Here is a 12,328-nt window from a genome sequence, read left to right as displayed (position 1 = left end):
AGAGACAGAGAGATGTTGAACCAAAAGAGCCTGATACACAGTAGGAGCCCAGTGTATGGGAGCTATTACCATTTTAATGGAAATGATAGTATGTGACTCCCTGGGTTCCCTTGTCAGAGCAGACAACACTGGCAAATATAAAAGGATTTGGAGAAGCAATTTCCTATCCCAGGGATCACAAAACATTTTCTCTAAAGGGACAAATAATAATTGCTTTGGCTTCATGAACCACGCAATTTCTGTTGCAACTACTACATTCTACCATTATTGAGTGAAAGCCTCCTTTGACGTAGGAGTGTGGCCATGTGTCTCAACTAAACTCTACTTATGGACACTAACATCCAAATTTCATAGAATTGCCAGGTGTCACAAAATATTCTGACTTTTTTCCAATCATGTAAAATTGATCAAGTTTCAGGCTACGTGAGTGCAGGAGGTGGGTGGGCTGCAGTTCACCGTGCTCTGCCTTGGGGGTTGACACTGGGAGAGCAGGGAGAGAAGGAGGGAGTGAAGAACCATATGGTAGTAACTTTGAAGGTCACGGCACCTGTCTCACTGGGGGACCTCACTGACATCCGAAGCCTCTCTGAATCTCAGGTCCTCATCTGACAAATGGGTCTGCTAAAACATCCCGTCCTTGGGATTGTTGTAGGAGTCAGGTGAAATCATGGGTGTAGTGTTGTACACTGTAGAAACAATAAAGAAATGATCATTGCAGTCATTTATCAAGTACCACCCATTGCCAACATGATGCATAGCCCTTGACATAAGTTACGTCATTTAGTAAAAATAATGAAACCTACCATTGAGCCCATTTTACAGATGAGAAAATTGAGAATAGAGAGGACTAAGTAGGTTTAACAGCTAATTCAGTGTCTAAGTCAGGAAGGTCGATTGAAACCCAAGGTTATCTGATGCCAGAACCCACTGTGAATTTTACAGTGAGTTTCAGCTAAGAATTGATGAAATTCACAAAGAGGTCTTGGAAGAGAGTTAAATAATAAGGATGTTTTCAAGGAATGAGAAGGATTAAGAATGGCTGTTAGTGAAGACTTCTGCAAAGATTACCATCCGTAGGCTTAAAGGGGCAGAGGAGAGATGGTGCTGTGGGAACTTGGAGAGGGCTGTCGCTGAAGGAAAAGTTCCTCCAGAATAACCACTGCCAACAAGCAGCCTAGAGCAGGCCAGGGAACAGACACCCAGTGGCTCCCCCTTCCCTTCCCCTTGCCTTCTATTGGGCGGACCCAGCTGGAAGCCAGGGATGAGGGAGCCCAGGAATGGAGGAGCCCATGTCTGCCACCTCAAAAGCTTCAGAAGGATCTGGGGACGCAGCAGCTTTGGGGGCACCACCACGGCAACTCCATCTCATGTGCCAGGGTCCTGACTTGGCGTAACCAACTGCCTTTGAATTTGAGCTCCTCTGAGCCTTGGGCCTGGTCTTCCCTCTGCCACAGGAGACTTCTCTGCACAGCCGGAGAGGGCTTCCACCCCTGAAGGAAGCGCTGATGCTTGCCTTGGCCGCGCTCTCTCGTGTAAAGCACTAAACAGCTCTTGGGCGATAGCCGGCCAGTCTAGCTATCCTGTGGCTGCTATTTTCCCTGCCCGTCTCGATGACGCTCTGGGTCACCCTGCTAGCTGACTCATTCCCTCTGTCTGGCACACTCCGCATCCAGCTCACCCCAGAATGTTCTGACAGTTGGGCCCTCACTGTGTGCCAGAGGCTGTGTTCCACCGTCACGAATCCTTATTGCCAGCTGGGCAGCCAGTGACTGTGCCACTGTCCTGTCCTCTCACCTCCTTCCCCAGACTGCTCCGGGGCCAGCGGTGGCAGTGGCTTCTCTGGAAGCAGCTGCTGAGACCTTCTGGAGTGCAGGATGTTTGTTTGGGACTGGGAGCTGGGAACTGAGGGCAGAGGAAGAGTGGACATGTGCCGCTGCTGGTCTTAGCCAACCTGGCAGGGAGACGGGGCGAGCACTGGCCATCAGAACAGACCACATGGTGCTGAAGAGTTTAGGCCTTTAGGCCCATGCCCTACTCAGTCACCAAACAGGTAAAGCAGCAGTTCACCGCTGAGGCTGAACATGACCTTCTGGCCCTTCCTGGGGTGCATTTTCATGTTACCACACATGGATTCATATTACCAAGTGTGGGTTCAAATCCCACCACTGCCACTTACTGTATGGCCTCACAGGAGCAGCGTGACTTCTGTTTCAGTTTTCTCTGTAGAATGGAGACACGGACATTTCCAGCTCTGACTCTGACTTATCAGGCAGCTTTGGGAAATGAGGAGTTTTGCATCTGTGACTTTCCTAGAAAACTGAAATGTATGCCTCGAATGTCAGAATGATCTGTTTTTCCATTTTGGGTGGAGATACGTGAGCCATATTACTCATTTTCCTGCTTCAGAAAGCAGGAGATTCTCCAAAGGCTTTTACTTTTACTTTTCTTTTCTGATTCTACTATCACTGCATCTACTTTAAGTATGTGTGTCTTCTGTTATATCTGCTTGCCATGATGCCTCAACCTCTCCTTTATTGTCACTACCGAGATGCTGCAGGCAGGAAGCCAGGAAACTACACCTGATAATGATCCCTGACTCAGACAGACAGACAGACAGACAGAAAAGAGATAAGTGGCCAATAACAGGCAGTAGACAAATGATAGATGGGTATGACAGAAAAATATTATAAAAGAGAGGAGATAGATGATAGATAGATAATAGATGAAAGATAGATAGGTAATAGATAATAGATGATAGATAGATAATAGATGATAGATAGATAGATAGATAGATAGATAGATAGATAGATAGATAGACAGATAGATAGCCAGGCTCTCCCTCTACCCTTGAAAAGATAGGTGGAAGGGCAGATGGATAACTGATGGTTATGACAATGAATATATATCACCCATATAATCATTGTAAATGAAGTACAGGATCCCGTTGTATAGATTCATCTAAATAACACACATCTTACGTTGTTAGTCATTTGGGTCACATGTAAATTTTTACTGTTATAAATAGCACAGTGATAAGCATCTCTGCGCACATGTTCAATTATTTCCTTGGGGAGGTATTCCTAGAAGTGGCATTAGTAGTTTAAACTGCATGAATATTTTAAAAACAGGATTACTTTTCCTTATAAAAATAATGTGTAGGCTTTGGGCAGTGATGGATATATGTATTATCTTGATTGAGGTAATGGTATCATAGGTGCATGTATGTGTCCAAACTCATGAAATTTCTGTACATTAAACTTGAGAAATTTTTATGCATTTATGTCTCAATAAAGTCAATTTTTTAAGAACACAAGTGGACTGCAAAAATAAGTGTGTGTGTGTGTGTGTGTGTGTGTGTGTGTGTGTACACACATCCCACAACCCTAGCGTCCAGAGTTTACCACTACTGGCCCATGTCCTGGGCATGCATATTGCAACAGCCAGGCAATCTCCCACCATAAGATCCTTGACTGACTATTGTGCCCAGCTTTGGTTTTAAAATCTGCCCCTCAGTTTGGGTTCTCTGGGAATGACGGAGTGAGGCGGGGCATCAGGCAGAGCTGCTGCTGCTGTTTGTCGACTATGGTTTAAGGATGCATAACAACTTGCTGAGCTTGCCTTGAACTAAGGACCATCAAAGACACCTACACTCTATTCTCATGGAAGGTCAAATTTGCTTCTAGTCTGATGGCTCTACCGGCCTTCCCCATCTTCCTCCCTACGTTCGTTCATGGAGGGATTCCTTCTAATACAGTTTTGCATTTATCTTGCTGGTCACCTGCTCCTTATGAGGCCCAGATAAACACCCACACCTACAGTGTAGTCAGACTGTGCTCCCTAAAGCCTGTATTAATTTCCACTCGCCTGTAGAGTAGTGGACCTTTATCCGCACTCTCACTAACACATGGAGCCCACTCTCAAACTAACCCGCCTTTCCACGGGTGAGCAAGCAAACACACCTTGCACTGTCTGGCAGCCCTCTGCAGGCAAATGCCTCACTGAGACTGTTTTGATGGCTGGTGACAGACCCCAGACACACACCTCTGCTGAGACCTGGCACCCAGGCAGCCCTGGACAGCCCAGGACAGTGTCCCCTGGCCTGACCTTTGTGCAATGAATGAGGCATGAACACTTTGCCTACGTGAAGTCTGCTCCGTCAGGCTTTCTCCTCCGGGATCTCAACCACAAGTGGCACCGATTCAACTCCATACTTTGAATTGGCACAAATGCCAGGATGGTTGGACTCAGAAGGGCACCCTCACATTGGCCACCTCTCGTGCCTGAAATAGCCACTCTCCTCTTTTTCAATTTGCACACCTAAAAGCAGAATTTCCTCACTTTTCCATTCCTAATTCACCAAGAGGTTAAAATTGAGCTTTAAAAATTAAGATTTTTTAAAAATAAGCTATTTCTCCAGCTTTCTCACCCTGAGTGGAAACTGCCACCTCTCCAGCTCTGTCCCCAAGAAGGATTCAACATTTACTGGGCCCTTCTGGTGGGCCAAAGTCTGGCTAAATCTACATATGCGTATTTCCTGGCTTTTGTTCCACCCCTTCTTTAAATTGGAGTACTTCTCTGCACTTCTGCACTGGAAGGCGGCAGACTATCTGTCCTCCCAATTTGGTTAGATTGTGAATAAACACATTTTTCCATTTTTATGGGCCTTTCCCATACTCTTGGTGGGTAGGTAGATAAATCCAGGTAGTTGGGATCTGGATGCAGCCTTTAACTGAGCCCCACAACTCCTGACAGGACTAGGGCTCACTCAAGCTACTTCCAGAAGCCAGGTGGCCCACTTGGAAGATTTATTTATTTTTTCCTATACACAGGGAGCCTAGAGTTTAAAATCAGAATGGCCAAATAGCTATTTGTAAGGGAGCACTCAATTTCATGATTAGAACAGTGATTTTCCTTTCTGTGCGACAGGACATGAATAAGGAAGCGTGTGAAGACCAGTTGTGAGCGTGTTCCAAGATGTATAACAGTGATAATAATTAAACTGGAAAGACCAACAGTGATTTATCCATTAGTTTTAAAGCCTGAGTTCAAGACTGAACCAATAATAGCAGGAGTCAATCTTTATTTACACGCTAATATGCATTCCCAAGAGGGAAAGAGCAGGACAGACTGAGATCCCAGGAGCCAGGCACCACTCTGTATTTCCAGAGCAGTGTGTCCATTTTTGTTGCTATAAAAAAAACAAGGCAGGGATTATATAAAGAAAAGAGAGTTTTTATAAAAACTCACAGTTGAGAAGCTAAAAGTCCAAGATTGGGCAGACCCATCTGTTTGACCTCTGTTCAGAATGTGGTGTGTGGTACTGTGAGAAGACTTGGGAGAGGGACAGGTCAAAGGCCAGTCTCTTTTCATAATGACTCATTCTCAGGGGGAAGTAACTCACATTACTCCCTTCCAGGGCAGTCCCCCAATGAGGTAATCATTCTTATGAGGCACCACCCTTTAAAGTTTCCAGTGACTCTTATATAACAACATTGGGGACCAGTCCTCCAACACATGAACCCTTGGGTTACAAATCATGGTATGTGAACCTCTTCCATCATCTATGACATGGGGGGGTGAGGGTAGAGAAAAAAGTTGAGAGTTGTTGCCCTACAAGGAATTGCCAACTAAATAAACTACAGCCCATTCTCCAGTGGAAATTATAGTTTTTTAGCTGCACATTCAAAATATCTAAGACAAGTTGCAAAATATCTAAGACAAGTTGCAGAAAGAAAGAAAGAAAGAAAGAAAGAAAGAAAGAAAGAAAGAAAGAAAAAGCAAGCAAGAAAGAAACAGATAGAGATGAAGTTCTTTTTTTCATCTTCCTGAATCTGTGGGGGAAGAGAGTGCTGGATTTCCCCTTCCCTCCCTAAGCTGAGAAATGCTCACCTCCCACCCCCTGTATACCATTTAATTAACACCCGCCCCTCAGGGTACCAAACAACAACTGGGCACTCAATAAACTTGCCCTCTGCAGTAAGCTATCCTTTGCCTTCCACCTACTGGAGTCATTACTATTGACTTTACAATAGAAAGAACCCACCAGCCTCACTGGACTGTCAAACCCAAGCCTTCTGGGGAGCATTGGACAGCATTAATGATACTTTAGACCCACAGAGGCGCGTCTCCAGCTGTGCTGTGAGCTCAAATGCCAGGAAGAGCTGAAGAACACCTGCAGGAGCCCTCGCAGACTCCAGTGCTGTGCTCTCAACCACGCAGGCCTTGGCAGCTGGAAGTCCACTGGCACCTCCCTGATGAGGCCCCTCTGTGCACACCACCACCAATGTCATTAACTCATTACCTTTCACCCGTACAGGCCGGCCCAGTGCCACCCACCTCCTCCCCTGCTGGCTGTCTCACGGAGGAGTGTTGCAAAACAGGCCTCACGGTAATAATGAGGGGGACCGAAGAGGCAACTGAATTACTTCACATTTAAGGTTAACTTGACACACAGTGAATTTGGGCTTTCTCTTGCCAGACCTTGGAATTCTACACTGAGTCCAGAGAGATGATTCTATCCAAGACGTAATCTTCTTCAATGTGAGCAGAGTTTACAAAGTCAAGCAGTTCCTATGTATACTGAGGGCATGAAGATAAGAAATTTGCTAGGACGTTCAACCACTGTACTGGCTTTTACACCCTGGAATGGGAGCCTGGGAGACTCCAGCCCTTGCCTAAATCTGCAGTCACCTTGGGTTCCAGCAGAGCCATCGTACAATTGAGACTGAGATGAGCAGTCATCTCTCAGGAACCGAAGTGCCCCTCGAGCCATAAGGATTTCTCCAGAGCTACAAAACCAGGACTGAGATCATGGTCAGCCAGACCCCAGCCCACCTCAGCAGCCCCCTAAAAGCTTGCGTCTTGTCCTTTGGTGATGGGCCAGCCCGACTTTTCAGCTCCTCGAATTCAAGTCCCTTTTCCATCATCCCTTCCTTGCCTTTGAAGGGGCCAGCCTGATCTCCAGCAGAGCTCCAGCCGCTTCCACTTTCCTTCTACTCCAGCTAGTTTCTCTCTGTGTTCTCTTATTTTTCAGAGAAAGCTTTTGACTGTTCAAAAAAATCAGGAAGGGATTTAAAAGAAGATAGATCATAAGTATTTCTGTTATGTGTGTCTGTGTATGATTTTCAGAAGTTTAAAAACGTAACCGTTGGATAAATATTAATACATGTGGGCAGGTGTCAAAAAATTTATTTAACCCACCAATGAAGGAGCCAACAGGATGCTAAGCTAGTTCACAGAAGATAAGAAAAACTGTTACACATGCACACACCAAAGTCACACACATGCACACACACATGCACACACATCCAGTACATACATTCAGCAGAAAAAAGAATACTATATTAAACCTCTAAATTAAATCTTTAAAAAACTAGTTCATGACTTACAGAACAATAAAATATTTATGCCAGGAAGCAGCAAACTACAGATATACCATCTATTTTTGTATGACCTACCAACTAAGATTTTTACATGTTTTTTTTGGGTGTGGGCGGTTTCCTGTACCAGGAATTGAACTCACGACCTTGAGCTTGCCAGGCAGGCACTGTGCCGCTGAGCTAAATCCCCAGCCCCCTACATGTTTTAAATGGTTGAAAAAGAAAGAAAAATATTTTGCAGCAGCACCTGAAAATGACATAAAATCCACATGTCAGTGTCCATATACGAAAGGCAGTGTCGTTCACACTCATGCTCACTTATTTATGTACTGTGCGTGGCGATGTAATAGTCAGGTAAACCCAAATTGTAAGGGCTGCAAAGCCTGAAGTACGTGTTATCTGGCCCTTTCCAGGAAAGTTCTAGGATAATTATTCTACCATATATCAGTGATCTTTGAGGTTATCTTCTCTACTGGGTAGAAATCAGATGCATCTCCACAGAACAACTTATCAATTTTCTACAAATTAACACCTAATTTTATAGAACCTGAGCGCCAATCAATATTAAAGTCAAAGTTACATCCCCTGAGAATCAGATAACCCTTAAGCGGTTTTCTCATTTGATTTTGAAAAGTTACAGTTCAATCTTCTTATTTTGGGTAATTGTTCTTCACCCTTCAAGTCAAAGGCTCACTCAGTAGCACAGACTCAATGATCAAAAATTCCTGATCTCAGATTTCTCTGAATGAGGACCTGAACATTTCTTTTCTTTTCTTTTTCTGAGACAGGATCTTGCTCTGTAATTCAGGCTGGCTTTGAACTCACTATGTATCCCAGGCTGGCCTCGAACTGGTGGCAATCCTTCTGCCTGAGCCTTCTTAGTGCTGGGATTACAGGTGTGTACCACCATGACCAGCTAGTGAATGCCTGTTTTAAAATATAAGGAATTATATGAAATTGGCTCAGGCCTGGACACATCCAGATATAAATTTCTTAACAATGTTGCCTTTCAGGAAAAGCCTCCAGACCTTCTTGTGATGATTCTTTTGACTTGGAACTGGCTTTTCAAGAATGAACATGGGCAGAGGAATACGGGTCTTCCATTCAGAGACATCACAAGCTGAAAATACCACCCCACCCCCAAACCCCACCTCCACCCCCCCGAAGAACATAATACACTTGAGAAGAAACATGAAATCTGTGAAAATGATGACACAGTCAGGGACTACAAGAGGGATGGGGAACAGCTAGAATCCTGGGCCCTTCCCATTGCTCATTAAGATCATGATTTTTGTTTTCTTCTGGGATAGTGGGGATTTAAGAGCCATTTTTGCTATGAATTATGGCTGTTCCCTGGGGCTACAGCATATGCTTAATAAGTAACTAAAATCAGAACAAAGCTTGGCCATTATTTTGTATCCTTTGTTTCTGTAAATCTTGGGTCAGTTCTCTTTTCCGCTCTGCATAGGGTTGCGTTATTTGGGGAATGTCTGTCTAGAACCTGGCCAAGTAGGGTTGATTATCTCTGAATTTACATGTTCTCTTCCCTCTTCAAGAGAAAAGACACCAAGATAAGAAGTTTATAGGGCATTCAGCTCCCCCCAGAAGTGTCCAGCTACTATCCTAAACCTGTGATCACCTGGATTCCAGGAAGGGTAGAACCCCCACATGACTGAGACAGTCCTTTTCTGGGAAGCAAACCACCCCTCAGACATGACAATTCCAGAACTATGACACCAAGACTAAAATAATGATCATCTGGACCTCAGCCTACCAGCTAATTCTTGAAATTTCAGCTGGGTAGGCCAGTCTGAACCCCTGTATCAGAGGGTACCACCTCCAGCTACCTAAGCTGGAGTCCTTTCACATCTCTCCTGTAACTTTCCAATTAAAGTTTTTTCCTGTAAATCTGCACTTTAGTTTTAACTTCCTTTTCTACTAAAGCACAAACCCACGCTAGCAAGCAACAAAGAGACATGCTATCTGATCTCCCTTCCTATGCATTCCCCTACTACTGACTGACTGGGAAGGCGTATTTGAGCTTTTCTGAGCTCCTGGCCTTCTTGTCTATTGACAAGCAATAAAGCCTTTTCTTTTTGCAAAAAAGAAACACATGGTGCCATGGTGTTGCCCTCCATGGACATCAGGCACCAAGCTCTTGTTTGATAACCATTTCCACAACTCTGGGAGCCAATTCCTTAAAATAAAAGTGTTAATGTGTGTGTTTATTATCGATTTATTTAATACACATCCTATTGGTTCTGTTTCTCTGGAAAACCCTGGCTAGCACACCTTTCAATAAATAATGAATCTGTCCACAAGTAATTACAGCCTAATCAATGTCTCACAATCTGGTCAAAGTAGCAACTCATCTTTGAAAAGCAGAAAGAAGAAAGGGTAAACTCAGAGCCCGGCAGTGGGGTTCATTCCCCCCCCCTTAAAAGAGAGAGCTTTAAGGGGTGGAAGGCAGGTGAGGAGCACTGCAAACTGTCCTTCAGATTCCTCCACCAAGCACCAAGGCTCAAAGGCATTACTGGCCTCTGGCCTTTCTCAGTTGTGTTTTCTCAGTCTGACAACCTGTGGAGCCATTACCGAGTAGGATACAGAATTACAAGAAGCACTAAACAGAAGCGCAAACTCCTTGCTCCTTAACTTCTTCTGGGCTGTTGGCCCAAGGTGAGAGAAAGCCCCAGGGCACAGATGCCTGAGGGCAGAGCTGAGAATCAGAAGACCTGTCCTCACTGGGCTTCCACCAAGCTTATTGTTCAAGACTCTATGAACAAAATGAATACAGCAACTCCCTACCTGCATCCAGATGAAAGTAGAAACATTACATAGGCTCACAGAAGTCTGAGAATCTGCAGATCCAGGAGGGCTCTGCCTGAGATTCACAGTCACCATGGGATAGAGAACATAAGGGTTACAAAGCGATTCATCTCCACACAATGGTGAGCTGTGCACAGGCTGCACGGAGCTGTCATTTATATGTTGTGTGCTGGAAGCCCAGGGAAGACAGGCAGGAAAGGAAGACAGGTGCGAAGTGGAAGAAAGCAAGGACAGAGAGGCAGCTGTGAGACAGCTGGGACCATGAGGACCAAAACCCAGATGCAGATGTCGCAATGCCTCCAGGTCTCTGGTATCAGGGAGGGGCGCATCCTGTGGGAGGAGCTGGTGCTGTTCAACGTGCAGTTTAACACACACTTGAGCCAGCAGTAGGGAGAGTTGGAGGAGGATCCAGGCATCTTGGTTCTGGCTGCTGCTCTAATCAACCAGGTGAGCCAATAGATAAGTGACATATTGAGCTGCCTTAGCTGTGGGATATTATGACGAGCTGTCTCAGCCTGCAGGCTCCAACCTCCTAGATGTAGAAAGCATGATGACTGCCGCTCCACTTCCACCCCCAAATATGGCGCACGCCATCTTAGGGCCTCAGGTTACCCTGAAAGTCCACATGAAGTGAGTTCCGGGAAAGGCAGTTCTATTTCATCCATTTCACAATACAAATCCACCACAACTTGTTAGCTCTAAATGACCAGCCCATTAAATTTGGGGTGGTGGTGTGTGGGCCAAAAACACCCTTTCCAACAGAGTTAACTGAATTGGATGTGTTTTAGGGCCATTAAGCCATTTGATTAAAAACAGCTCTTCAGAATTGAGGTGTAGCTCAGTGGTAGAGCACTTGTCTAGCATGCAAGAGACCAGGATTCCATCCTAGCACTACAAAAAAACCCAGCAACAACAACAACAAAACAAACACCAGCTTAAAAATACAGCTTTTTAAAAAAATTTTATTTTAAAGAAAATAGTAAAAAAAAAAACAGAAGAAGAACCATAGCAAAATACAAACAAAACAAAACAAGGACATTAAAAATACTTGGTTTCAAACCAAATGATAGGGATTAACAGTGGTTGTTATATTACATATTGTTATCTTCAACAAAGTTGCTCAGATTACCGTATGTAAGACTGGAAGACTGATCAAACCACTAAAGAGAATAAGGAAATAATAATTTAAAAAAAAACATTAGAGACAATATAGAGTTTCACCAGACAGGATGGTAGGAATTCACCAGTGGTTGTTACATTGCATATTGTTGTCTTCATATAAATTGCTCAGATTATCAGATATAAGCATGCAAAATTGCCCAAAATATATAAGCTAAGCATTAACTGTTCCTTTCAGTAAACTGCCAGACATCAGCAGTACAGTTATCCCAGCTATCCTTCTATATACATATACATATGTATATATTGCCTTAGTACTTTCGTTTTCTTCTTTCCCTCATCCCAGTTGTTCCTTCCTTTGTGCAGTCTCTTTCCCTTTCATATTATCTATTGTACACTTTGGGTTTTATTTACTCTTTCATGCTCTTGCACTAGGGAAGCTATGATGTTTACACATGTGGGTCCTGTTTATTTCACTTATGAGTATGGTCTTTAGTTGCATCCATTTTACCTATAAAAGCCTTGAGTTTATCTTTTTTTATAGCTGAGTAGTGCTCCATTGTATAAAGATACCACATCTTTTTTTTTTGTTTTGTTTTTTTCTGGTACCAGGAATCGAACTCACAACCTTGTGCTTGCTGGGCAGGTGCTATGCCACTGAGCTAATCTTTTTATCCATTCCTCAATTGATGGGCATTTGAAGTGTTTCCAAAATTTAGCTATGCCAAGTTGTGCTGCTATCAACATGGGTACACATATATCGCTGTCGTACGATGTTTTTAATTCTTCTGGAAAAATAACCAGAAGGGGAATAGCTGGGTTAAGTGGGACCTCTAATCCTAGTTTACTGAGGAATCTCCAAACTGATTTCCACAGTGGTTTCACCAATCTACACTCCCACCAGCAGTGGAGAAGTGTTCCTTTTCTCCCACAGCCTCTCCAGCATTTGTCATTGGTTGATTTCTTAATGATAGCCATTCTTTCTGGGGTGAGATGGAATCTCA

At 44.1% G+C, this 12,328-nt stretch overlaps 1 protein-coding gene across 1 annotated transcript in view; it reads left to right on the top strand.

Moving 5' to 3' along the window:
- Positions 1-1,856, top strand: part of Clec19a (C-type lectin domain family 19, member A) — a 32,208-nt gene extending 30,352 nt beyond the window's left edge. Inside the window, 1 exon segment of the mRNA XM_013517644.1 lies at positions 1,807-1,856. Within this exon segment, the coding sequence (XP_013373098.1) occupies positions 1,807-1,856 (50 nt within the window).
- The last annotated feature ends 10,472 nt before the right edge of the window (positions 1,857-12,328 follow it).

This window comes from Chinchilla lanigera, unplaced genomic scaffold (assembly GCF_000276665.1).
Source record: "Chinchilla lanigera isolate Chin_1 unplaced genomic scaffold, ChiLan1.0 scaffold00041, whole genome shotgun sequence".
NCBI lineage: Eukaryota > Metazoa > Chordata > Mammalia > Rodentia > Chinchillidae > Chinchilla > Chinchilla lanigera.
The sequence above is the reverse complement of the archived record's forward strand: the minus strand, read 5'-3'. Positions and strand labels throughout refer to the sequence as shown.